Here is a 27088-nt window from a genome sequence, read left to right on the forward strand (position 1 = left end):
TAAAGGTATTTTTTTTTTTTTTTTTTTTTTTTTTTTTTAGGATGCTTCCCATACTGCCTCTATGTAGTTTAATAGTCTAAAATCAGTTGGGAACTGCAGAGAAGGAATAGTAAATCTGAAATAAGTCATGTTACCCACATGGTGCTAGATTTGCTGTCAGAGGCATGTAATCCGGGCCATGAAATCTTCAACCGTCATGAGGGTCAATCTGAGGAAGGGATTTTTTCAGAGCCGCCAGGCAGGGAAGTGGTCACATCTGTCAGTTACCAGGTGTGTTTGCRGAGCAAGAGAACAGAATTTGAATCTGTTTCCCCTCCTTTCCTCTTCCCCAATGTCCTGATCTTCATTGCAGAGTTTTACAAGATGCTGGGGCCCCTGTACACTAACACTGCTCCRATGTGTCATGATCAGCAGCATCAATGCTGCTCATGATTTGTGGTGCGTTCTGTAATTGCCTTTTAGTCAAAGTTGCAGCAGAGGATTTTAGCAAGGCAATAGCACCAAAGTCAGTGAGGTCAGTTTATATCCATCTGTCCCTCAGTTGATATCCATCCTGAGGCCTCCAGCAGACTTCAAAGCTGCCAAACAGAGATTCTCTGCAAAAGTTGGCATATGGTTTCCAGGAAAAATGATTAAAAAGTACTTTCCTGTTCTTGTATGTATGTATATAATGCCCTCCACCAGTTCTMTGAGGTTTGGCTGCTACATTAAGGGAAAATAATATGATTTAAACAAAAAAACTCTAGCTTGTTGTAAGCCTCACCTCTTTGCTGAAGTTTCCTGATCAAAAGTCTTGCATTTTTTCTTTCTTTTTAAACCTTCTTCTGAACCTTTGCCCTGAATGGTTGTAGTGTGGGTTGAAGAAGTCAAGGTGGCCCCTCAGTCCCCCTTGGGATGCCAAAAGCTCCTAGGAGGAAAACAAGAGTTTTAAGAGGATGAAGTGATTATGAAGTAGCTTACACGGGTTACTTCTCAAGGATCTCTGATTGCCTYGCAAACTAGAAGGAAAAATTGTTTTGTTTGGTATGGACAGGGAAGTTGTAGGGGACAGCAAAACTGAAAATGCAGGGAAAACAAAATGGGAGAGGTGGAGTTTCTTTTAGGTTTTCAATGTTCCCTTTTTTGTTGGTAACTGTCTACCAGCATAGACTATAAGAAGTGCAGGTAACGTAGAATGGAAATAGGAGTGCTGGATCGGGGAGGCTGGCACTAGAAGAGCTTGAAAGAAGCAGGTGAAGAGCGTGGGTGGCATCCAACTGGTCCATGAGGTTTTGGCACATTTCTAGGTGTGGCTATTAGCCAAGCGAGCACTCKGTGTCCTTTGCCTGCTCTCATGCGTCTCATACACGGCTTTGGCATCTCTCACCACTCCACTTCAGCACAAGGACCCTGGGCTTATTGCCTTAAGTGTCTGGAGAGACATTTGCTCCCAGCCACCTCAGTCGCCAGCAAAAGCTGTAGATCTAGTTAAATAGGTATCTCATTTAAGATAAAGGAAAATGAAGTTGTTTGGGGGGAGCATTTTTTTCTTCATAATAGGTACAAGTTGAGTGGCACTTGTTAGTCATTAGTGTAATGTAAATAATAAGGATATTCGTATGTGAARTAAAAGGGAAAACACATGAATAACTGGGAAAATTCACATGAAAGATTTATTACATGGAGTTCCCTCTCAATTTCACGAAGGCCACTGCCTTTCTGGATACTTATTTTACCAGAACATTGGGATAGAAATTAGCCAATTTGGTTTTGTTCCTTTTGTCAACTCAAAAAATTTCTTGATCAATATGTGTTGATTTTGCCTTTTAATGAATTAACTTACCCATTTATGGGCTGTGAGAAAAGATTTTATTTTATATCTAGGTGTTGATAGCTTTCAGTACATACTGTCCACCAACAAGACCTRGGGGAAATGTAAGAGATTCAATGTTGAAAGGTGTGAGAGGGATAAAAGGTGGTGCAGCCAGTATAGCATGTTAGCAAGGGCTGCCTGCCTGTGATAGGTATGTGATTCAGTAGCTATTGCCTGTTTAAAAAAAAAAAAAAGAAAATGCTCAGTTTCTCTTTTCTGGCATTTTTTTTTTTGTACTTCAGCTCCTTTTGTTTCCCTTGCTTTGACTCTTGACCTGTATGATAATTAGATAAACCAAATATAGACCACACGTAGCTTGTTTTTATAATAACGCAGAAGTAGGTCTTCAGAGGGGATTTAAATGGCAAGAGGATAACGGTTTAAATTTGCTCAGAATACTGAATGGGATACAAAATCCATTTTCTGTGGTAGATCACAGAGAGAGTAAGGCAATAAAAAAATAAGAGGAATATTCAAGTTGCTTATCAGATTTTCGGAGGGAATGCTGGGAAGGAGGCCTGGGAAGGAAAATGAMTAATGCTTTATAAAGCACCTCTGATGTAGAAAAAAATACTACATGCGAGAAGGATCTTATTTGTCATTAATGTATTTATTTTCAATTTAGATCAGCTTGACAGGCTGAATATTTCATATGTGCCAGGGATGAGAAACCTTCTTAGGCAACTGGGCACTTTACATCTCTTAGGAAGTATTTATATTCTGTATGCTTTTGTGTGTGAAAAATACATTAGAGCTCCTAATGACCAAGTGGAAAATTGAGACTTTTATTGTTTTTTTTTTTTTTCCTGGATCTCTTCAGTGAGAATTTCTTCCCCTTTCTTGTTCCAAGCCTGTATGGAATTAACGTCATCTGTCTGAAACAGCTGAGAGAACCAGCTAAGACTCCAACCTAGTACAGATCTTACATGTCATGTCAAAGAAGCTTTTTTTTTTCCTTCCCTCGCATTTGCATTGCCGTTGCAAAAAACTTTGCTCTTCTGCTGTTCTAAATGCAATAGCAGACGCCCTTGATTAGAAAGGTCTTTTTAATTTTTGTTGGAAGAGCCACACAAAAGAGGAAAGAGAGATGATTAAGGAGACAAATTGTTTGGTAAAATAAGGTTATATTGAGAGGATAAGCTGTAGTGCTTTAAGTTTGATGTAACTTTAAATTTATGGCATTACTCTGGACACTAATATTTCTACTGGCATTACTTGTTGTCAATTTAGTTGATTAGGATCAGGTTCAAATGAGACGTTCTAAGCCCGAAACAAGGGCTTCATACAGAATGTGCGTACTCTTGTCACTTCAGGTGAATAAACTTTCCCAGCTGGACACAAGGTAAGAGCTTGGAAGAACTTCCTGTGCGGGTGACAGCCCTGGCACAGGCTGCCCAGGGAGGCTGTGGGGTCTCCTTCTCCAGAGGTCTTCCAAACCCRCCTGGATGCCGCCCTGTGCTCTGGGTGTCCCTGCTCGAGCAGGAGGTTGGACTAGATGATCTCTAGAGGTCCCTTCCAACCTAAGAAACCAACCAAAGAAATATCTAAGTGACTAAGCAGGAGCTGTCCGTGCTCATYTCCCAGAGCAGTGTCTCCAGCATAAGGACATAGATGGGCTGTAGATGGTGCTGCTGTTTGAGTCTGCAAGGCCAGCCCCTGTCCCAGCTCCACCTTTGCTCYTCGTGCAGAGTGCTGGTGTCCCTGGCCCCCAAGCTGAGGCCTGCATCAGCCTCTGTGCTCSTCTCCCCACTTGTGCACATCCCTGTCCTCTCCATTTACTTTGGCCTTAGCTTTTACCCTCTGCTTGTCTCTTGTCCCTGCCCTCAATCTGAGGTCTAGCTCTAGGTTTGACTTGAATGGAGATCATTACATTAAATTCTTAAGGCTATTTTTAAGTTTGCAGGTCACTGAGCACTTTCGAGAGCTCTACTGAATGCCTCTTTCAGAATAGTGCCTTTTACTTGAGAAGGCACCAGATCATTCGCTAGGGCTCTGCTCTTGTAGAACCACAGTTCACTCACTGAAACCAACTGGTATTAGATTCGATATTACTGGAAAGTGTTTTGTAGCATTTACGACTGCCAAATTCACTTGTACATCAAGCTCAACTGTTAGTATGAGTTGTTAGAGGTAGGCAGTGGATGAATAAATAAATTTCACTTAGGGCAATATCTCCAAGACAGTTAACTGCAGCCGCTTGAATTAATGCTGAAGGAAAGGAAATCTCAGTAATGAGAACATGAATTGATTATTGGATGGAACTGGATGGGAATTTTCTACCCATGGCAGAGCTGTCCCAAAGAATCAGATTCACTATTGCTGCTGTTCTCTTTCTTCTGGAGCAGTCTACAAGGACTAGCTCAGGGAGGCACTTTCCTGGGGAGATGAAGCCGAAACGCTGTGTCAAAATTGACACCCCAATGTGAGTTGACAGCTCCTGAGGCAAAAGAAATATACATTTTTCTTGGGATAATCTCAGATGAATTTGACTTGCAACGTAGATGCGCTGCTTTGCTTGTTGAACGTATTTTGTCATTCCTTAGTCTCTCCCTCATTGTATTTGTTCTCACAGTATGGAGGGTGGCTTAATTTGGGGAACAAAGTTGTCCTGATTTGTCCAACTGTTAGCTTCATAACTACATGCTATGAGATGTAGATAAAAGTTGGTAGGGAATGTTGTTAGTAAACTATACAATTGATTTAGAACAGCCTGTAGTGATATGTTAAAGCGGAGTATTGACCCACTTACTGTATACATTACTCTGTGTATGTATTAAAGTAGTAAGAAAGTTGTCATAAAATGTATGTTTGTATGAAAGGGATCCACACTACACTTAAAGCCCTAAGGAGGTGTCTGACTTGGTGCTCTTGTGCGACTGCTGGATTTCCCTGGGGTTTGGGCAGTAGTGCAGCTGAATTTAAAACTTATTTTGAAGCACAGGGGCAAGAGAGGACAGGCAGATGTTTTTGTTCTCTGTATGATAAAGGACATCTACCGTTGGCTGTGTAAAGATGCTTTGTTGTACCGCTGTCCCCCAAACCCTTTCTACCCTGCTGTACTTCCTTTGCAAGACTATCCTTATGTGCTGCTCGGTTTTGCTATGGCCCACAGCTCCGTCTCCCCAAAGGAAGGACTGTCCTAGCTAAGCCAAGCTGAGCTGGCAAGTCAGAAGTGGCTGCTGAGCAATGTGTGTAGCCCAGGACTTGGCTGGAGGATGGGGTGCTGTGAAGGAGATGGAGGTGTGGGATGTATTATCTAAGGAAGAATGGATGGAAAGATGTGAAGGGAGGAGCAGCTGCTCCTAGGATATGGTGGTATTCTGTTTCTTGATTTCTTGATATTTATATTTCTTTCCCTACAGTCTTCTCTGTCCCTGTTCCTCCACACATGTTCACAGGCAGAGGAGGTGAAAAATATTACTAAATTTGCCATATAATAAAACCGTTGTTCACTTGATATTAAATAACACTTAATATCAAATGGCTGGAAGAATTGCAGGCTTTTCAATATGTAATCCAAGTGTAAAATTTGACCTTCCTCTCTCTCTCTTTCTTTCTTCTTGAAGTGAATGCAGTACAGTGAGCTCCTGGAGCCCCCGAGTCATTGCTTTGGCTTTGAGGTGGAATAATTTAAACCCAAAGCATATCTCTGCACGAGGAGGAAACAATGCATATCAACAGCTTCTGAACTGCCCACGTAGTACTTCAAATGGCAAAAAATAGACTATTGGAATCCAATTATTCATTATCACATGTTTTATTGGCAGGCAGGAGTTATGGGAGGGAGGGGGAGAACTTGCCTGAACTGGGTTAGATGACTGGAGCCAATTTAAGTCCCTTAAAGGAGGAGACACTTTTGAGATTTTTTTTCTTTTTTTCTTTTCCCCTCCCACCTTCTCACTGGTGCTGCAACAATTCTTTGATAGCTTGATGCTGGAGCCTATTTCCCAAGTGACTCACTTCTGCTCCTTTGGGTTCCCTTCTCCTAGTTTATTGTATGTTGCTTGTGATTGCTGGTCTTTCTGCACCACCTAATACATTCTTTTAAAGATTATTTTTGTCAATACCCACTGTTCCCCCTATATTTGCYTTTCTAGTCTCTCTCTCCCTTCCTTTTTTTCCTCTCTCTTTTCTTTTTAAGCCAGGACAGAGCCACTCTCCTGTTTTGTTTCAGGGTACAATGTAGTGTGAGGGGTCCCCAGTGTTGGTCTTGGTCCCTTTACCCTGTGCTAGAGGCGACTGCCACCCTCTCCTGTGGTGCCTGGGCACCAGCTGGGCCCTGCAGCTGCAGCACAGAGGTTCAGCAGGATGCAGCAGTTTAATTTAGGGAGCACAGGGCTGAATTACAGCCTTACTGAGTGTTTATTTGCACACTGGACATGGAGTCATATACCCTATGGAAACAGAGTGCTAGCAGGACTGCAAAATCAAACACGCGTAAGTTGGGAAATGGCAGGACCTTAATTTTACCCACCCGCTTGCGCATATGCATTATGATTCAGTCTTTTATTACACAGTTGCACACTGTTTTTCCACAGGGTTTGTGCTTCCCTCTGTGAACAGGATGTCCACTGCTATTTGAATGAGCAGCTATTCTTTTTTTTTTTTTTTTTTTTTCCCTTTACGTATTGTTTCTTTACTGGACATGGTTCAGGCCATGCGGTGAAGGCAGATTTACTGCTGGCCTCGTGGGTTTCGGCTCGTTGGTCATCACCAGAGCACTAATGCTGTTTCGCACGCACTCTTTGCAGTGGCCCTGCCTGCCCCTGGGTGACACAGGCCCGCAGTTACAGATGGAGATCTGAGCACTGGGCATGCAGGGACCTTGGGTGTCTTTCTGAATATGTGGGGCAACCGGCCCCTTACCAAGTGTCTCTGATTTCCTTATCCCCATTGGCTGTAATCCTGGTTCCCAGTTTCTCGCTTTACATCCCAGGCGCAGGTTTTGGCCTCCTTTCCTGCCGGCTTTGGCATCCCCAGGCTGTTTTTCTATGCAATTTGGTCTCATCTCTTTGTTATATTTGCTTAAAATGGTTTACTCTTTCACGCTGTCTGGATGTCACAGGGGTTACGGGCAATGGAGCAGAGACAGGCTCCGTAATTTCATTTCATCTAGATCTGGATTTCGTAGCTCAGACCATAACTGCAAGGCAGGGCTTCTTCAACCCTWGCGCAAATTAAATGGTTGTTCAATGCTGCTGTTGCATTCGGAGCACAATCTGGAAAGCATGTGAGATGTACGAAGTGTCCAGGGCTCAAGTCAGGCAGGTTTTCATAAGGACAACCAAAGGTGCTTGTCTGATATGAAGGTCCCTCTCCTCCACTGAATTTAAGTTACTACTGCAAAAAGTAGAGGCTATAAATCACAGAAAAGACATTTGAATGATTTAAACACTGAATTAGCACTGCCTTTTCTTCCAGTTCTGGGTTAGAGCTGAGCTGTTTCAGGTAAAATTGAAAGCAATCCATCGCCCAGAGGCAGCAACCTGTCATGGAAAACTTCAGCCCGTGTGTTTAAAGCTACTGCAGGTCATATGCAGCTGAAAACAGGGTCCTAGAGTAGGAAGCCTCGTCTGGCCTTGCGAGCACTCAAGTTTGTAGCCGTTGAGACAGCAGCAACTGACAACCCAAAGAGGTCACTTTGTGGCTCACCCAACACTGTAGCATCCGATATCTGGTCCATGTTATCTAAGACTCTTCTCCTGCTAGTTCCACTTGTGTGGGCCTGGCTGCTTTTGGCACCCTTGTGAGGGAGACATCCTCACGGCCAGGATGCACCTCCTTGGTGGAGGCRGCAGCAAATGGTGCCTTTTTGGCCATGTGGAGCTCAGCTAGTAGCTAGATGGGAGGGGAGAGGTGTGTGAACACTGTGGGCCCTGTGATGGGGAGACACTGGCTTGGTTGGGCCACAGCAGCTCTGCGTTGCCACAGAGCCTTGCTGCAGCTCAGGGCAGGGGGGTTGTGCTGGGCATAGGGTCACCTTAACAGGTCTGCTCATATCCCAGCACCAGAGCAAGCTCTGCCCTCTCTGTACGGAGCAACATGCTGCGCTGTAGGCTTGTCCTAAATTCTCAAAGGGAGATAGTCCAGTGCCTTTCAAAGATGTAAAGCCAAACTAAATTTAGAGGCAGTGTAATGTATTTTTGAAAATGTGTTTACAGCTTTGCAGTTTAGCCTCTCTTGATCTGCTAGCTCAAATCCCATCTTTTAAATATAATTTACAAGACTGTGAGAACAGCTTAGTCTTTTTTTTATTATTATTTACCCCTCAATGTCCTTAAGTCTGCCCTCTGAATATCATAGTGGACTTTGTGTTTCTAATTTTTATCACAAGGAATGTATGCTGTTCTAGACTTTAGCTTTTTAAGTAAATTGAGATGGTAAATTCTTATTTATTTAGTCATTTACCTGGATGAGTTTCAAAAGCCACTGTGGAGATATCTGTACAAGAATCCTGCAGCAGAATCCTATGCCTYTGCTAAAATTAATGCTTAAAGAGCCAGAGAGGAGGGAAAAATGAAAGAAAAGGAGAGGCAAAGTTGTTGTTCCACCCACTATCCTTCTCTTTTCACTTTGTTCTCGGCCTTGCCTGCTTCAGTAAAAATGTACCCATTTATTCCCTGTAAATACAGTGTGGAGAAGATGCAAACACCATCCTGCAGCTCCAAGTTCCTGGGTTAGCCCAGTGGTCTGTTAATAGTAAGCAGGCTTAGAAGTGGAAATAAATGGTGGGTCTTAGGGCTTTAGGCAATGGTTGTAAATTCTGGCTCTGATTTTCCTTCTTTTTGGGTTTTGTAGGCAGAGATCACTGCTGTAATCTTGTTTCTATTTTTCATTTCTAATAGAGAACATACTCAGAATGCTATCGTTTCTTTACCTTACGAAGACTTACTAGAAATATCAATAAATATTGGAGGATGCTGAAGTGCTAAAAGTGCTAAAAGTCAAATAAGCTGATTGTAATACTAAACTGGTTGCATTTTAATTGATTTACAGGTGCATTGGCTTCAAAGATATTCCAAGCATAAAATGTATTGCCGTGTAGATACTGCACCATGATTCACATATCATGATTTATTTTAATCAACATTRCAGATTGTGTTTAATGTTTTTATTTTACATCTTCATTGGGTTTACCCAAAACATGAAGTTATTTCTAATCTTTGTAAAGCTGAGGTTTGGAATCTGAGTGCTTTTTTTCTTACCTGTATCTCAAGGCATGTGGAAGGATCTTCCTGGTCTATTGGGGCTTGTTCCGTTGGTATTTTAACACCTGTGTAGTGGGTGGCATTTCTTCCCCTGTATCTTCCCCCTTGGGCAAGACACTATCCAAACTTTTCTCACACATTTTTCTTGAATCCTTTTAAGAACTCTAGCTCTGCTGCAGGARGAACGATGATATTCCAGCAAGGACAAATGCAGAATCGGCATATTTGAAGCCAACAAACAAACACACTGTGACTTGGGTCATCTGCCATGCAGATGTGCCAGGATGTGCAGGTATTACCAGTGCACCCTAAGGCAGTGCTGTCCAGYGGCTAGAGGATGTGACTGGGGACTTGGGAAAACACGTTTCTTCCCTTGCTCAAGGCAGTGACCCACTGTGAACCTGGGCAAGGCATTTCAGCYCCCTGCTCTGCTCCCTGCCCATTCTCTGTTAATAGCCCTTAACAGAGGGATATCCTTGCCTAGCCCAGTAAAACCTTGCTCTCGGTTCTAGTTTATACCGTAGTGGTGAAGATTCCAAACAGGGCAATCTGGGGCGGTCTGTTCCAGCTCCCGGCGTTCAGCCACGGGTGGCAGGGGAGATGAAACCGGGGCAGAGACGCGGCGCGAGGGGGCTGGATCGTGGCAACACATTCATAGTGTTGCTTTTATTAAAGTCGCCCTTTCTCTCTCCTCCACCTCCGCTCCCTCCCTCAGATGACGATGACATTGTTGTTTTATTTGTTTTTATTCTAAAGTTAGCAAACTTAGTTAGCCAGCCAGATTTAAAATAAAACAGCAACGCCCCTGTGCACTGACACGGTGAGGTTGGTTCTGCTGAAGCTTCGTGGGTGCAAAATGGAGCGTTGGATATTGCCCCTACCTGGGGAGGTTGTGCTGCAGGCTGACACACCACTGAGGAGCTGGTAATTTGTGTCCCTTTTCTCTCTTTCGTGTGACTCAAGGCACCTGATCATTAATGTCATCTTCCTTAAGGAGCTAGGTCCCCATTTCCATGGAAACACAGGGAATTGGCTTTGGAAGCTAGAAGGTCCTTTAGTGAGTATCATTTTATCTCCAGTTCAAGGGTTTAAAACAAAGGACCCTGAAGTTCTGAAATGTTTTAAGAGATGCTGTGTTAAACAAGGTGACAGTTACAAAAATGGATGATATTTAACTTTTCTTCACTCTAATCCTGTAACAAATATATGAGTTGGTGAAAATCAGGGTAGCCTTGCAGAAGTCCATGCAACTAGGCCAGTTTGCAACAGCTAGGATTTGTCCTAGAGTTGTTAGCCTGTAGATTAGACTCCCAAGGGAAATTAAGGAACGCTCATCACAGTAATTATGATACTGTCCATGCTCAGGCTTTTTGTTTATTTTAAATTTCAGATATTTGCAATAGATTTGCTACTACTGTAGCATACGTGGAAGGAAGATGGAAGGAACAAATGTGAAATAAAGGATGAGGTAGAAAAGGCTTAACTATAAGTTCTTAACTCAGTTTTTTTTAGTTGGGGGCTAAAATGCTGTTGTGATCAATGCTGATGATAATGTTCAACCAGAGGTTTTTACTTCACGCTTCTCCCCTTCACACTTCTTTCCCCTTAAAGTATTTCTACATCTGAGACAAATCTCTGGTCTGATATTTTTAATATCTCTTCTGTTTTTCTCTCCACTTGATTAGAAGCAGTTCCTGCTTATCTTGCATCTGAACTTTATTTGTTTCTATTACAACTTTCAGAAAACTCTCTAATTGCAAATATTAAACCTAGAGAATTTTGTCTATAATGTCCCTTTGCTCTTTTGCCAATGTGTCAAAGAAGCAGTAGATAATTAAACCAAAAACCTAGAAACCTAAAACATGACAAGATGCCTGCATGATGTATCACCTATAAATAGTAAAATGAGGACACAGAGGTGGCTTTGGATTGAGCAATGGTTTTAATTTAGTTTTGATCTCATTCCCGTTCTTACTGTGTCACCTTGACAAAGTCACGTTTTGCCTCTCGGAGCCTTATCTGCGAAGCGAGGTTATGTAATCTCACTTTGTGCTCCTCGGGACTCTGAATGTAGGACACCACATATGGAGCCGAACCAAAGGTGGGGAGCGTAGTYGCTTTAACTTCAGCGTCAGGCTTTTTATTTTATTTTTTGGATTATGAAAAGGCAGGGCTGCGTAGGAGTCTGGGGAAACAGGTGCCTAGGGAGAAATATTCCATCTGGGGGACTAGCTCCAGACTTGTCACTAGGTTCTCAGTGCAATGCAGGGAAATTCCTGRATGTGGGAAAGCAGGGAGAGGCTCAGAGCACCTGCTGTAGACCTTGTACGTTGTATTCAGCACAACCTACTTGCTCCAAAAGTGTCTAGTTAGTCTAGTTCCTTCTGTTCAGCRTCGGGCCTCATTACTTGCTAGTGTCTCTCTTTGGGTCCAGTTTATGGTGAGCCAAGGTTGTGAGCAGCACGACGAGGGGCGATTGGCTCAGAACTAAGTCTATTTTTCCAGCTTGTTTTGGGAAGAATGTAGTGTTAGTGGGAGTGGATGTATGTGAGGGAGTTGCATAACAGCTTCTTCCCTTCTCCACATAGACGGTCCCTAGAAACATTTCTCAGAAAATAATTGAKAGTGGTTTTCCTTCTCATTTTGATTTGAAGCCAGAAAACATGAAAACACTGAAGTGAAAGCTGTCCTAGAAAAAAGGTCATATATAAATCAGGAAGTCAAGATGTTGCTGTAAAACTTGGATGCAGTCGTTCACATAGTCATTCACATGAAATCAAATGCTTTTTATTTCTTAAAAAAAAAAAAAAATCCTTATTCTTAGCACCTGATGAAAATATTAGCTGCTATGACCAAAGCWAATTCTGAGGTCCAGACAAATTTGCTGGGCACAAAGTGTTGCTGAGGCATGATGTCTGTATTGGTTGAGCTCCACATCATGCTGGCTTATAATGCTTACAGCTTTATAATGCATTTTGAAATCTAGCAATATGAATAGCATTACGGAAATGAAATTGCGCAAATTGCAGTAATGTAAAAATGTTTTTGTTAGTGATGAACTTAAAATGAGGTGACAAATAAGCTGTAACTTTAGTTAATAGTAAATTTTGGCATTATAAATTAACTTACAAATCAGTATAAAYAGTTTCTCTCAGGGTTCAATTGCTCTTGTTTTGTTTTGTGTTTCCTTTTTCTTTTCYGTTGCTTCTTGAAAAGCTCCTGAAGCATTTTATCTGTGTGGTAAAGTACTCCCACCTGTGTGGAGCACGTCTGTAACAGCACTAAGGGTTCTGGTGACACGACAGACCCCAGGAACACAACTCAAATTTATCACATTCCCCCAGGTGGAATCACAGTCCTCATCAGTTAATGCAGCGTTTTTTGCYTTTTTAAAGTTGAATTCCGACTTGTCAAGAAGATGCAACTTGCAGTACCGCCTCCACCAGCAATGTTGTTTTAAAAGCCTACCCGAAACAAGCACTCAAACAGGCTGTGTGGGCATTCGTCCTCATCTTTCCTGTATGCTTTGATTAGCTTTGCATTGCCAAGGGTGCTGAAGAGATGCTGTTGGCATTTGAATCCTGACCCTTCTATTACCAAGATGACTACATCAGTGTCTCTGCACGTTCAGGCAGGCGTTGCTGCCTTATAGATGGGCCGTGGTTTCACCATCTCTCTCTGCAAGCAGATGCCTAAAAAATCCAAAAGTAATCAGAATAACAAACTATGTGGAAGATGCTGGAGAATCTCCACGTTAGTGTTCATTGCATGATAAATTGTACAATTTCTATCATTGCACATAAGTTAGTGTTTCATTTTTTTGGTAGAGCTTTCCTAAGCAAGCAGCTTGCGCTTGACTTATGCATCAGTGTAAATTAAATGATTTCACAACACCTACAACTTCCTCTGTAGGCATGCTCTCTGACAAGGCKTTTTAGGTTGTGTTAAGTCCACGGGGCACAGATTTGAGCACAGTCACAATAAGGCATTATTAAGAAGAAGTAATTTCCACRTTTTGTTTTGGACTAATATAACTAATGCAGTTAAAAACACATTTAAGTTGAAGCAGTGCAATTTTCTCAGATAAACAAAGTATTTGTCTTTCTCTGTGTTCTGTTTTGTTATTGCCTTTTTTTTTGGTTGGCTTACAATGTTTTATTAGTTTCTTTTGTGTACAGAAGCTGTTTATGTGCTTCCTAGCAGCCATAGGAATTGGACAGATTTGCTTGTGTTTTAATTTTCTGTGACAGTGTTTAAAATACTTTTTGTTCAGTTCTTGCTTGAGATTACTTTTTAAATAATTGATTTAGTATTTATTGTTAGTCAGCTAAGAACAACTAATTTGTGGCTAATGTCTCCAACTGGTGTGGCTTCACTGAAGTTATCCCAGATTTGCCAGCTGAGGCTCTTGTTGCTGACCAAGTTGCTGCTGGTCTCCAAGTGCTGCTGCAGGGGAATGGGCATCCCAGCTCATCTGGAGGAATGTGGAGCAGGAAGGGAGAAAATATTGAAGAAAATCTGGGGCAAAATGCTAGCATCAGTATTTTATTCTATCTACTCTTTTTATTGCGTTGTTTTGCTTTCCCATGGAGTTTCCCTTTCTTGCTGCCCAGTTCTTCACCTGTGCAAGCACTTCAGCGTGCTACGTGCTCCACAGAAGCTACCTGCTYGTAAGTGCAAGGATCCTCGCAGGTGGTTGTAATTGCCTCCCTGGTGGACCATTCTCTAGGAACTTCTCTTAACCTTCTAATAGGGTTTCTTGGCTTGAAAGCCTGAACGCGGCTGTTGCAGAGCAGCAGCGCTGGCAGAGTCGTCATGACAACCTGCTGTGACGGGGAGCAGACTGGGATGGTTCTTGTAGTCGGACTGACTTGGTTAGGTAGGGACTTTTGCAGGGGGGGAAAAATGGAAGCGCTTAAATACCTGCCTCTTTCCCCATTGCTGATGTAGCTCCTTGCGTGTGCTCGATCTTCATTCCCCGTACGCGCAGCACCTCACTCTTGCTTTTCTTCTCTTCTACCTTTAACAACTCTGGTCCAGATTATGAGCCTCTATTGGCCATCAAGATCTTCARCCTCTGCTATCACCAGCAGTAACTGGCTGATTATGCTCACCTTAAAAGCAGCAAAATCAATGCAAAAAAAATGGACACTGTAATCCCAGCTAAAGCAGAATTAAGCAAGCTTTAATGTTTCATGATTTATGTGTCGTCTGCTATGTCACATTTATTCATATTCTTTCATCTTCTTCACCAAGGTGACTATGGAGTGAGGCTGGAATGGCTTGACACATTAGCATGCTGGGGGGGATGTWCACATGGACTGGCTCATGTTTTCCTGTCCTGTGACTCATGTGCTGTGGGGCCAGTTCTCAGTCTCTGCAAGCTGGTTAGGTGGAGCTGCGCGGTGCTGCATCTAACTTTTCTTTCCTCCAAGCTCCATCCATCTTCACTGTGCATTGTTATTTTGTGAAGATGTTGTTCATTCAAAGGACATGATGATGGACTAGATGATCTCTAGMGGTCCCTTCCAACCTTGAATATTCTGTGATTCTGTGACATCTGTGGTGGGGAAAACTGAGGAGAATTCCTTGGGTTCTGTTTTTATTTTTTTGTGAAGTAGATGCAGTTCTGGTGTTTGTATAATACCTGGTGGATCAGGGCATTTTTGAGCGCTAGGAAAGTGACATAAGAAGACATAACTGTAACTAACCCAGTTATCATGCAATTGAGTTTATTTGATATACATATTACCTCTCATTAGATCAGATGTTCTACAGTCATTTGGATTTCCAGGCTAGGAAAAGGTCTGATTTAATCACTTTTGATTTATATTTGTGAAATGGAGCTCTCAGTTGATAAGTCTTTCCTATCTGTTGTCTACCACTAGCATTGGGATATTTTTGCTGCTGTCATCTATAACAATGATTGTTTTGTCATCAAGATGTGACTTCATTTATTGCAGAGTTTCTATCTAAAGAAATTCTGTTTTTGTTTTTTTTTTTCCTAAAGAACAGGTGATGCAACATTAAAAGGGTGTGCATGTGGGATCCAGTGTGTTTATGAGCCTTGTTCTGCTTTCAGAATGTAATGTATTAATTAGAATTAATTCTAATGTACATTCTGTACATTCATTCAATGTTTCAAGAAAAAAAATGTTATTTAGTATTAAGTTGATTTTTTTATATATATATATATATTATATCTTCTAGTAATACTTCGAGGAGAGAGTTGGCGACTCAAGGTGTGATGAGCAGTCCACCCTTTTACTGATTTTAATCTAACAAGAGTTAGTCCTAGCTGCAAACACTCTATTTTAATGACTATCTGCTTGTGTGTCACTGTAAAATGAAGCTGCGTTCCCACACATGCCACATGGGGAAATATCTTAGGGAACAGATATTTTTATTGTGTGCGGGAGGAAAAAGGCGCTTGGCTCTCTTGTTGAAAGCCCCAGGAGATGACTTGGGTTTGGAGACTGACCTGCTTTCTCACAGCCACCAGTATGAGACTTCTACTCTGAGGATGAGGCGCTTCGAAGTAAGAGCGCACAGGATGTTTTTACTGCAGGTGCCTGTTGTTCTGTTAATTTAGTGGTAAAGGATTTCAAGCTCCTGTGCTGTCACTTATCTTCACATCTTCATGATCACTGGTAAAAAGAAGCCTCAGAAACTGGTGTTACTCTTTCATAATAAAAAGAAGACATAAGCAGATATTGTTTTGCTTTCATCTCATGACTTCATGTTCAGTGATTCCACAGCAAATTGGTATTTCTTTCCAAATGATTTCAGCAAATAAATAATACAGTAATGCAGGAGCTAAGGGACTTGTCATTAGAAGGCTCGTACATACTCTCAAAATATCTTCTTCAGATTAAAAAAAAAAAAAAAATCCAAGTAGTGCCACATCCCTTTTAACACCAAGAGACCAGCTGCTCTTTGACCTTCTGAGATGAACATCCAGCCCTTTCCTTGGTGTAGGTGCAGTGAAGAGGGGTTCTGTCAGGTCGCAGCCTTTGAGGATTTATCTGATACTGGAGGAACACCCTCACGTTACCAGATCTTTTCCCTGGAGCAGTCTGGGCGCTGTGTGAGCAGCACACAGTATTACTGTAGCCAAAGAGAGATGAAAGAAAAATAGATTTTCTTCTCTGTGCTGTTTGCTTGTTATGTGCATTTGTCAGTGCTTTGTATTGCCTTTTTTAGCCTGCTTATATGGAACTGGTGAGTCAACAGGGAAGCAGAAAAAAAAAAACCATATRTATATTTTAAAGGAATTCAACTGAACGAAAGAAAACACACTGCTTAAAGGGCAGATCATGAGAAAAATTAGCATTTTTTTTGAAATTAGTTACAAACAAAAAAAGCCACTCTAGTTACAGCATCTTTTTAATTAGATCCAGCAGAGCTGCTAATGAGCTCCGAAGATCTCTGCTTTCTTCTCAGCCAAAGCCAATGCAGCAGCTGCACTTCTCTTGACTCAATGTTGTGCTAGAAGCTTTCTTACTGATGGAGCRCACATGGAGCCAGGAACGTCCTCACCTGCGTCCCGCCGTGTTAGCAGGGGCCAGCGGGYGCCCTCCTCTCTGCTGGAGCCTTGTGCCTGCCCTAGGGCACTATGCTCCTGTGTGCTGAAGGCAACAGGCCCTCAGAGATACCAAATGTTAGGTGACATGGAGCGTTTTGGTTTCTTAATTTGATTTGAAATGTTGCCACAGGCAGCCATGCAAATGTTCAGTACAGAGTCAACTGTAGTGTTAAGTGTAACCATTTAGAAATCAATCTATCCAAAAAAAGTGCTTAGAAGGTAAGTATTTTGGGTAGACAACTCATATTTTATTTAGGGCTAAATGACTATGAATTTATATTTTATAAATATGCTGAGTATTCTGAGGTTAATTCTTTCCTTCCTGAAGTCCTTCTCTATTTCTCCTCTAGTCTCTAGAAGTTTATTTTAAGCTCTTTCCTAAGTCTTTTATGTACTGAAGAAGGGAACATTGCTGCTTCAGGTGTGACATCAGGTGTACTTATTTTTTGCTCGTTTCTGCACTGTCAATCAGTTGCTAGTGGGTGAAAGGGATGATGTACCGTGAATTATTTCTGCAACGCAGACCCCTCGCTCATTGCTTAAGTAGAAGTCCCATGAACCAAAAAGAAAATTTTGCTTTATGCAAAGACTCAAAGATCTTTCCTTAAGTCTCTACTGTTTGATCTTGACAGAAGATTCTAAAGGTTGTTGAAACCTCTTTTGTTGAACTGGAGGAACCCTCAGGAGCAGTCTGCAACACAGAGACTTGCTGGGGAACCTTCATTTGGTTTCTCATTTTGCTCTTTCCTTGCTGCAATTTATCCTTTTTCTCTTCCTTCTGCCACAGTCCTTCAGTTGGTTTCAACCACAGGACTCCAGAGCAGCGGGCAAGAGCAGCTCCATGGGACTTACTCTGAGACATACGACACAGAAGAAGCAGGAGGAGGGCAAGGACAACATCTTTTGGGGCAGAGGAGCAAGTGACTCCGTGTTGGCAGCGCTCATCCCTTGTTCTTGACCACGGGTCTCGCTAGGAATTAGCGGCCTGCAGTTCCAGGTGCTTGTAACATAGGAATTTGCAAGCAAAACAGTGTTTGACATTGAACCACATGGTCTTTGTTGGAGGAAGAGTGAATTAAAATGCCAAGAGTGAATCTGTGCGTATGCCCATGCCCACTAGAGGAATGGGAAGTGAGGGTGAGGGGACAAACGCTTTGTCATATCTGAGTTTCTAAGCTTCTTTCCTCAGGGAAAAACAATATGTATACATATATACATATATAAATATGCAGGTTACTGAGTGATAGTCTTCCTCCTTCTGGCATTCTTGAGCGTCACTGCAGTGAAAAGTAAATAAATGTAGCCCCCTCATGCCAAGCTTTGTGCACACAAGCCTCAACTCCCTTAATGCCTTTCTGTGCTGTTTTATATAGACTCTGTTCTTTCTRTACAATTTGTTTGGAATTTAAAAATCTAGCTTGCTTTTCAGGGAGAAAGAGGATGGATTTCTCTTCTGGGTTCTGATGATATCTTTTGTTAGGAAAGTTATTAGTTGGATAGTTGCAAAGCTTGATTTCGTTTTGAAGCGTTACTTGATTCTTGTGTGATTGTGGATAGCTGAGGAACAGAACATGGTTCTTGTAGTGCACTTTGTAACAAAATTCTTCTACTATAAAATGCAGAAATCCTTTTTTTTTAGAGGCATGGAGATAGATTCAAAAATTTCATATCTGTAGAAACACCTGTTGCTTACAGTGCAAGCAACAAGGCACATATTTGATTTGTAGAACAGAAATTCAGAATAGTTCATTATACAGTTTATTTAAGGCCATACAGTTCTTGAGTCATAATGACATTTGAGATTGTGTAAGTAGTTTATGTCAGCTGAGGATCCTGGTCTAATGGAGAAATTACCTTAAATTGGGTTATTTTTGAAAGCAGTGCACCAGCATCTGAAAGAGGAAAGAAGACCTTTTCAATGTCAATGTTTAAAAAACAAAAGCAGAAGTTATTTTACTTTTTTTCCCCCTCTCCTTTGCTCTCCCAAACTGCTGAGGTTTTAGTCCCACTCCCTCTCTGTCTCTCTCTCTCTCTCTCTCTCTTTTTTTTTTTCTTTTCTTTCCACCCTGCCATTTGCATTACAAATCAAAAGAAGAATATTTGATGTTGCAAAGTACACTGAAAAAACAAACCTTCTCCTGGCTTGCTGAGTAATAGCATGGAACATCTGAACCCTTTTCAAAAATCAATGTATATTATTTTAGCATATGATAAAGAAAAATATTATAACCATACCATGTTTATCTCTATCCAATTTACTGTCATCATTTACTGTCTACACTTGAAGTCCAGGACATAGGTTCTTGAATATGCCATGACTTTGTGTGAATCAAACGCAGTGCCATGAAGATATTTCATATCAAACTTGCTTTTAGAAATAGTGAATACAAGTCAGTTCTGAAATCCAGGAAGTGATGCAGTTGGAAATCATCTGGGTTCAGAGTTCCCCAGCATTGCTCATTACTTACTTGTAAAGATGATGATTAAATTTTATCATCCCAGAGGTTACTTAAATTGATTCCAAAATCTTTAACATGTGAGCTTCACATGTTCCCTCTGCGTATCTCTGCCCTACTATATCTCAACTAGTGGTTTTTGACCAGGGTTTAAAGATTTCTAAAGAAAGACTTTCTAGTTTTCTAGAGAAAATTATATAAAAATCATAACTTGGAGGTTGAATCCAATTTTCACTCTTCCAATGAGACATGAAAATCCTAAGAGTAATTTAGGGAATAAGGGAGATCTAGCAGAGAACAGATGTAAGATGAAAGTATAAAAAGATTTTAATTATCAGAGGAATGGAAGTATGACAGAATTTCTCAGAAGAAAATAGATTTGAGATGTGTCTTGAGGAATGCAATAATACAGTAAGCTTACCTGTACTGAAGAAATCTAGATTCCATAATGGTCCTCTCCAGACCTGTATCCTGGTATTCACAGCACTGAATGTGCTCAACCCAGAATCTGACTAATTTCATTGTAATGTGGACTCCTAAGTAAGGGGAGGGAAAAAAAGTACATGCTTCTACTGATTTCTGAGAAGATAACCTCTTCATGTAAAATAGATTTAAGTGATTGAGGAACTTTAGCTCTGTTCTGGATCTAATTGAATCTATAAATTTCCTTTCCATAAGGTTAAAATCTGACACTTTATATATGCCTGCTGCCGAAGAGAGAACACACGCACAAAAAAAATAAATGTATATGTTAAAGGGATTCTTGGCTGGTATTTGCACAGTTCTTGACTGACTTGTGCTATTTTGATGGTAATCTTAGCTTGAAGTATAACTGTAAGACAGTGATGATTTCTGCATTTAAGAAGCTGCAAACATGTGATAAGGATACGATTTGTGCATGTCTTGTTTAATACATGACCTGTTCCATAAATCTATTCTCCCAAGAAGGCCAATGGGATCCTGGCTGCATCASGAGCAGTGTTGCCAGCAGGTCAAGGGAGGGGATCCTGCCCCTCTMCTCAGCTCTGGTGAGGCCGCACCTGGAGTATTGGGGACAGTTCTGGGCTCCCCAGTGTAAGACGGATGTGGAGCTTCTCGAGAGGGTCCAGTGGAGAGCGGCAAAGATGATTAAGGGACTGGAACATCTCATATGAGGAAAGACTGAGTGAGTTGGGCCTGTACAGYTTGGAGAAGATTGACATATGTATAAATACCTGAGGGGAGAATGTTGGGAGCATGGAACCAAACTCTTGGTAGTGGCCAGTGATAGGACAAGGGGTAATGGGTACAAATTGAAACATGAGAAGTTCCATCTAAATGYGAGGAAGAACTTTTTTGCCGTGAGGGTGACAGAGTTGTGGAACAGGCTGCCCGGGSAGGTTGTGGAGTCTCCTGCTTTGGAGATTTTCCAAACCCACCTGGATGTGACCCTGTGCCCCATGCTCTGGATGTTCATGTTTGAGCAGGAAGGTTGGACTAGATGATCTCTAGAAGTACCTTCCAACCTCAACAGTTMTGTGATTCTGTGGTATTAGGATGAGGAAGATAATCTGACACTTTTGTGCTTGGAGTTTGAGGAACAAGTATACCAAAAACTTTTCTTGGAAATAAATACCTCTTCATGTGTAGAATGTAGGAATGGATGCAAACTGCAAGACGACTCAGATCAGATGAAGGTGTTTGGTACAGGTTCTTTGTCAGTCTGATCGAATTTTMTGCAGGTGTCTTATGTTCCTTGTGTCTTCCCTCTTCCTTCTGTTCAGAAGATTCCTTTGTATCCTATGTATACATGATCCTATGTATCACCTTACTGAAAYTGTTACTTTATTCATAATGACAGAAGGTCTAGGTGGCTTTTTTTGGTCTGACATCTGATCAGGATGATCTAAATATGGAGGATAGAGACTTGAAAGCTCCTCTTAGGACCTACTTGCTCAGGAGCTGCCTTTACTTCTCCTACTTGGGACTACTGTTTGTAATCCTTCATTAGATCATTAGTGGTAACTGGTTTGATTGCCTCCAGCTCTGTCTCTAGGGGACATGAGCTCCCTGTCAGTGGGGCCAGGCTTGAGACTGAGAAGAGAGCTGGTCAGAGCTGTGGCGTTTTGTAGGGTTTCTGTGCAAATTTGTCTGTCTGGAGCCTGAGCGGGGATGGGGTGAGAAGGAGAAGAGGCTCCATTGGGGTCTCTGAGGAAAGTTTTTTTGCATAATTTTGAGTACTCCTATGAAAAGATGAATTTGGTGTTTTCAATGATCACGAAAGCAAGCAGAAGGTTTGAAACACCAGGAAAAAAGAAGGAAGCGTAAAGTATGATGGTGCCACTCTATAAAACCTCTAGTGCAGCCAGATATCTTTCTATTTTGGGAAATCCTACCTAAAATACGTAATTGAACTTGAAAAGGATATCAAGCCTGACAGGGCTAGAACAGCTCTGGCATCAGCAAAAGCCTAAACAGTCTAGGCTGCTTCCACTTGGGGAGAAGAAAAGACAAATGAAGAGATATAAAATAGAGCCTCATAAAATCACAGAAGGTGTAGAGAGGCAAATGATTACTCACTGTTCTTCACAATATGACACAGCAATTAAATTATCAAGCAGAATTTTTAAATCRGACAGAAGGAAGTACTTTACAGTGCCCGAAATTAAATTGTAGAGCTCATTACATAGGCTGCTGTGGAGACCAAGAGTATAAATGGGTTCAGAGAAAGACCAACACATTCCTGGAGTAAAGAGCCATTAGAGGCTATTAAGCATTAAGGTCTGGAAGCAGCCTCTAGCTCAGGAAGTCCTTAAACTACTGATTACTGGAAGCTGGGTCTGGAGTATCTCAGGGGAAGGATCACCCAATCTGGGGCTGAGCTTCTCTAAACACCTGCTACTGGCCGCTGTCTGGTCCAGCATACTGGACCAGATGGATTTTTGGTTTGCCCAAAGATGATTTCTCTTGTATCTAGTACAAAAAAAATCAGAAATCTTGGGCATTTGAGGTGGATTAGACTTGTTGCTCAGTGGTCAGCCCTGAAGGAGCATATTACATGCCTGGAAAGCAAGCCAGGAACAGCAGGTTGCGGGAGKGCTGTGCAGGCAGTCAGCAGAGATGCGTGGGGAAAACTTCAATAATGCTCRAGTTTAGCCAGTACATTTTGTTCATGACTTTCATAAGCAGCAAATTGCAGGAAACCACCTCCAACAAATTCAAGCATATATAAATTCCCTGAGAGCGAAGGTACTCTCTGGATTCATGCAGGAATTTTCCAGTCATGGTTGACAGATCGGGGGAGCTTGCAGACATGGTCTCTAAGGGGGCTACATTGAATAGCTAAGGAAAGAAGAGCTATGCTAACTTAAATCTTGCTATACAAATAACTGCTGTTTTCTTTGTAAATATCTTAACTCCAACTGAGAGAAGACTCCCAAAAACCCATCTGCTGGCAGATATGCTAGCCATGGGATCCTTAAAAGCCAGTCCTTGCATTTTGCTGTTTTCTCTACCATCCGCCTGGGAGACTATCTCAATGATAACTTGCATCCCTATGGAAAGGAGGGTAATAAGGTAATAGCCCTGTTCTGGGTAGGTAGTGATTCAAACACTAGTGACAATGTGATTCACAAGCCCATCAAGTGTGCCCCATGCTACAGCACTCTTTCTTTTCTAAATAGCTGTTTTTAACACTTAAATTAGATTAATACCATTGACTAATTGTCTTTTTTAGTTCCTGAGGGATCAGGCATAACTATTCAGTCTAAACAGCTCATTGGAGGATTTTTATATGCCTGGAGTGGAGGAAAAGGCTCAGGGAARCCAAAGCCTGGGATATAAACTCAAATCCCCTCTAATCAAATATGTATCCTTTTTGATCTAATAAGTAGGTTGAGTCTCGCCTGACTTTGCAGTGAGATGGAAAAGGAAATGTAATGCTTTTTGTTTTCTAGTAGTTATTTTACTTGAATCACTTAAATGTCAGATTTCTTTMGTTTTCAAGACAGTCAACTACATTGTTAAAGGGCTTCCATAATGGTATAAACTAGGGAATTAGTGCCAGAATATTTTTTTTTATGTGGCAYATTTAATGATATCTACACCTGAGTGCAATACAAGCTTGTTTGCCCCAGCGGTGTATTAGGTGAACTGATAACAGCCTCTACTACAAACTACTGATTATTTGATCTGAAAAAGTAATTAGCCAATTACTGCTTACTACTTACCCTGCAACGATTCCTTGTTGCTGGTTGCGACATCTGTTTCCACTCCGAGTTTGCAAGCTGAGCAAGGGGCCCATTTTAACAAAGCTGTGTATTTAATGTTGGAAGAAAGGAATGTTAAAGGATAGCACGGRTTCACTTTCCTTGGCTACATGTTATCAGGTGAATAGTCATTACTTTTATTTCTAGGGGAAAGCCTGCCTACAGAGCTTGTATATTCATTCATGTACTGAGCATAGCAGAGATGAAATTTCTGCAAAAAATAGCTAAAATCCAGTCATTACCTTTGATTGGAAAAATGCCAGATGATGTAATCTGCTGGTTAGAGTAATCTGAGTTACAATCACCTGGTTGCACAGCATCTGCTCTGTTATCAGATTTGTTCTACTTTTCCTTTCCCTGTTTTTTTCTTCCTTCTCTACTTTATTGCTTTGTACTTAAATTAGAAGGCCATGTGTTTGGGTTTTTTTTTTTTAATTTGTAGGAAAGGCTTCTGTGGTGTTTGGACTGTGTTTTGACACTTCACGTCTAGGCAGAATTCTTTTAAGCAGCTGTATAAGAGTAGTCATTTTTACTTTGCCTCTTGTCCTAATGGTCATTTTTGTCCAGTTAATGTAGGTTTGCTCTCCCTGAGATCATGTCAAGGCTTTTGTSTCCAAACAAACCTGCAAAAAAGCATTATTCCTGTGCCTCTGTTTTGTGTGCTTTCYAGCCAAAGCCGTAAATCCAGCCTGGCACACGAAGGAAGGATGGGCTGTTTGCACACAGCTCTGCCAGGTCTACCCTGAAAGGCTCATCAGCCTTGGCTCATTCTTTAGATAACGTGGGCCAAGACTCAGATTCTGCTCCAGGAGGTTTGCACATCTCTAATTCTCACTTGAAACAGCATCTTAAGACTTGAGACTGTGATGTCTGCAGCCGTTCATTAGGCATATTTGCCTTTTAAATCTCCGCTGAATTTGCCCTGTGGCTGGTAGTCTTGTCTTCAGAGTGGTCAGATAAATTTGTTCCTAGCAATATTCATAACAAACTAGCAATATTCAAAACAAATTTGCTTACTAGATCGGCTGTATTGTCTGACAAGTAATAGGCTGTAAGCAATGTTGGTTGAAAATGCTAGCATTTTTCATCAACTGATAATTAATTATTAATTTTTTGTCTTCCAGCTGGCTTTGCTTATATTCTTAGTACAAATTGGAAGCTACYTTCATCTGTTTTGAGTACAGAACTAAGCAGCCACTGATGTGGCTTATCACCATCAGTGCTACMTGGTGGAAAATGTGATAGAGCTCCATTTCCACAGGAAATTGTCATATTATAAAGATGATTAGGCACAAGAACGTGCTTTGGTGTCTAGAAAGCACCAATAACTGAGTTGAGAGCAAAAGCAACATGGAGGGAGACTGTCAAATATTGAACACAATCTTCTGGAAAAATAACTTTTTTTTAAGTGTATTTATGTAGTTCTTCATGGTTTGCATCTTTAAGACTTTCCTCTGGTCTTTCGGAATGCCTATAGATTAGGTTATGCTGTTATGTATAGAATAAAACAGTTTTGCCCAATTGCTTTCTCCTGATACATTGCTAACTTGTGAAAATCTTACCCTTGGGCTCATTCCCATTGCTAATGGGCTTCAGTCGAATATAAAATTAATGTCAATATCTTGCCCACACTGGTAGGTGGACAGGGGACACTGGGTGATCAAAGGCTGATGTTAATATGCTGAGTTGTTTATGCTACCCACAGAAATGGAAATTTAGGACGTTCTTATTCATTCTACTCGATTTTTCGGGACATGCACTGTGAGCAGTGAAGCTTCCAAGTTTCTTGCACTGAGTATTTTCAGGAAAGTGAAAAGATGTATTTAGCATATGGCTGACTTGGACTGTCATCACTGTCTCTGACCTTTATTGATTTGGGACAGTGGTAAGATGAGGAGACAAGAAAAAATAGCTGTTACGCAATGGCAGTGGTATCACAAATAYGCGCTTCACAAGCAGATTATTATCTTGCCTTGTAGGGGATGAATGCACTGACCTTGAAAAAGGGGATCTTTCACTGGGATATTTTGGTGTCCTGTGCTCCACTGTTGCCCCTGCACCATCGGCAGGTGGTGTAAAATATATGACATAGTAGTTTTGCAAAGCTTCTGAAATCTACTGTCCAAGTGCAGCTTGGTCTTGTACCAGCCCTGGGTTGTGTTGTGTGTTCAAGGCTGGAATTGTGGGCCTGGCTGTAGTGTGGTAAACAGGTGGTAGAAACACCCCCAGCCCTGGTGGGGCTCCAGGAGTGCTTCTCGTCACCATCTGTGTGCTTTGAAGGAGGCCACATAGGAGGTGCAAGAAGGACTTTGGGYCAGAAAGATGGGAGTGAAGTGGGAAGAAGACAGAATAAATACCCTGAAAGATTCTGATACCATCAAAAAGAGGAGTATGGGACTCCCTTTCCTAAATGGTAAGCCAGTGTTTAGTCTGATGCTGAATGGAACACTTTTATTCCAGTCTATAAACTACATAAAACTACAGGATGTTTCATTCTTCTTAGAAACTCATACTTTATTCCTCCAATAAAAGCTATTTGAAGTTGTGCTTAAATTGATTCAACAGTSCTTTTACATGGTACGGAATAGCTATAAAGAATGGGATCTCCACTGAAATGGGAAAAACAAACCATATTGCTTTGGTTTGATGTTTCGACTTAGTGCCAGATGATTAACTGGTCTTCATTAAGTAATATTTTCAGTGATCAAACTATTTTATTCTCTTTCTAAACTTATGCAACAGAAGGACAGCAATCAAGCACCATTTCATTAAAATGGGAATCAGATGCTATGTTGCTGTCCTGAGTTCTGGTGGTGTGGCTAATTGTATTGGATAACTGTATGGATGTGTACTCATGTTTGCTTTTTCTTTACAATTTGCAGGAAAGCAATCTCCAGGTCAGGCCTCCAGCACCTGGCTCCTGTGCATACGCTCAACATTGCAGTCTCCAATGGACCTGTGAAAGAACCAAGGACAGCCTTAGAGTGGACTGTAGGTGTTTCTTTTTATGGGAGAGTATTTGAGGGGTATCTGCAGCTAGTGCTCCCTTCATCTTAAAACAGCATAAGACAAGACATTATTGTCAGAATTAGTGCTGGTCATTAGGAAGAAGCTTCCATTATGGAAAGAAGCACAAAGTGGAGACACCCAAACCCAAACACATGAGCAGGGCAGGACAGAGTTGTGTAGACTTCAAGACATCTTGAGAACTGCCTAGCAATAACTGCTTACCACCCTGTTGACAAGGTCTCCTGTCCAAGRACAGTATGGTTTATAGCACAGTATCATTTTGTACCTTGAAGAGCTGGAATTAATGCTGAACACACATGTTGTGTGGCTGGGTCTGTAGGCATAGGTAGTAGAAGCTTTTGGCCACAGTGCTGTGTAGATGTGGCTAGATTTCTTCTGGGCCCCAGCTACGCTGAAGACACCCAGGTCACTTCTGTTCCCAAGTCTTGTTTCTCCTACTGTGGTTCAGCAGGAGTTAGTGTTGACTGTCCGCATCCTTCCAAGTGTTGTTCCGTGCTCTGGTGCGTACTGAGATGTTGAGCCTTGAACCAGCAGGTCGCATAAGCCTGTCATATTTAAAGCAAAGCACATGGTGCCTCTTACGCTGGGCTGTTGACACAGTGCTCATTATACTGCAGGAGAAAGACACCAGCCAACTAAAAGCTGTGAGTGTGGCATGTTTTTGTTATCTTTGGTATTTTTTAACCARAATTGGATGGCTTTCTAGGTGT

General features: G+C 41.5%; 1 protein-coding gene across 1 annotated transcript in view; it reads left to right on the forward strand.

The window, feature by feature from the left end:
* DGKI (diacylglycerol kinase iota) overlaps nt 1–27088 on the forward strand; it is a 201707-nt gene that overhangs the window by 49041 nt on the left and 125578 nt on the right. Inside the window, exon 3 of the mRNA XM_026037282.1 lies at nt 26231–26339. Coding sequence (XP_025893067.1) covers nt 26231–26339 — 109 coding nt within the window. The remainder of the gene's footprint in view (nt 1–26230; nt 26340–27088) is intronic.

Source organism: Nothoprocta perdicaria, unplaced genomic scaffold, assembly GCF_003342845.1.
Source record: "Nothoprocta perdicaria isolate Ctin4 unplaced genomic scaffold, notPer1 scaffold_195, whole genome shotgun sequence".
Lineage (NCBI taxonomy): Eukaryota > Metazoa > Chordata > Aves > Tinamiformes > Tinamidae > Nothoprocta > Nothoprocta perdicaria.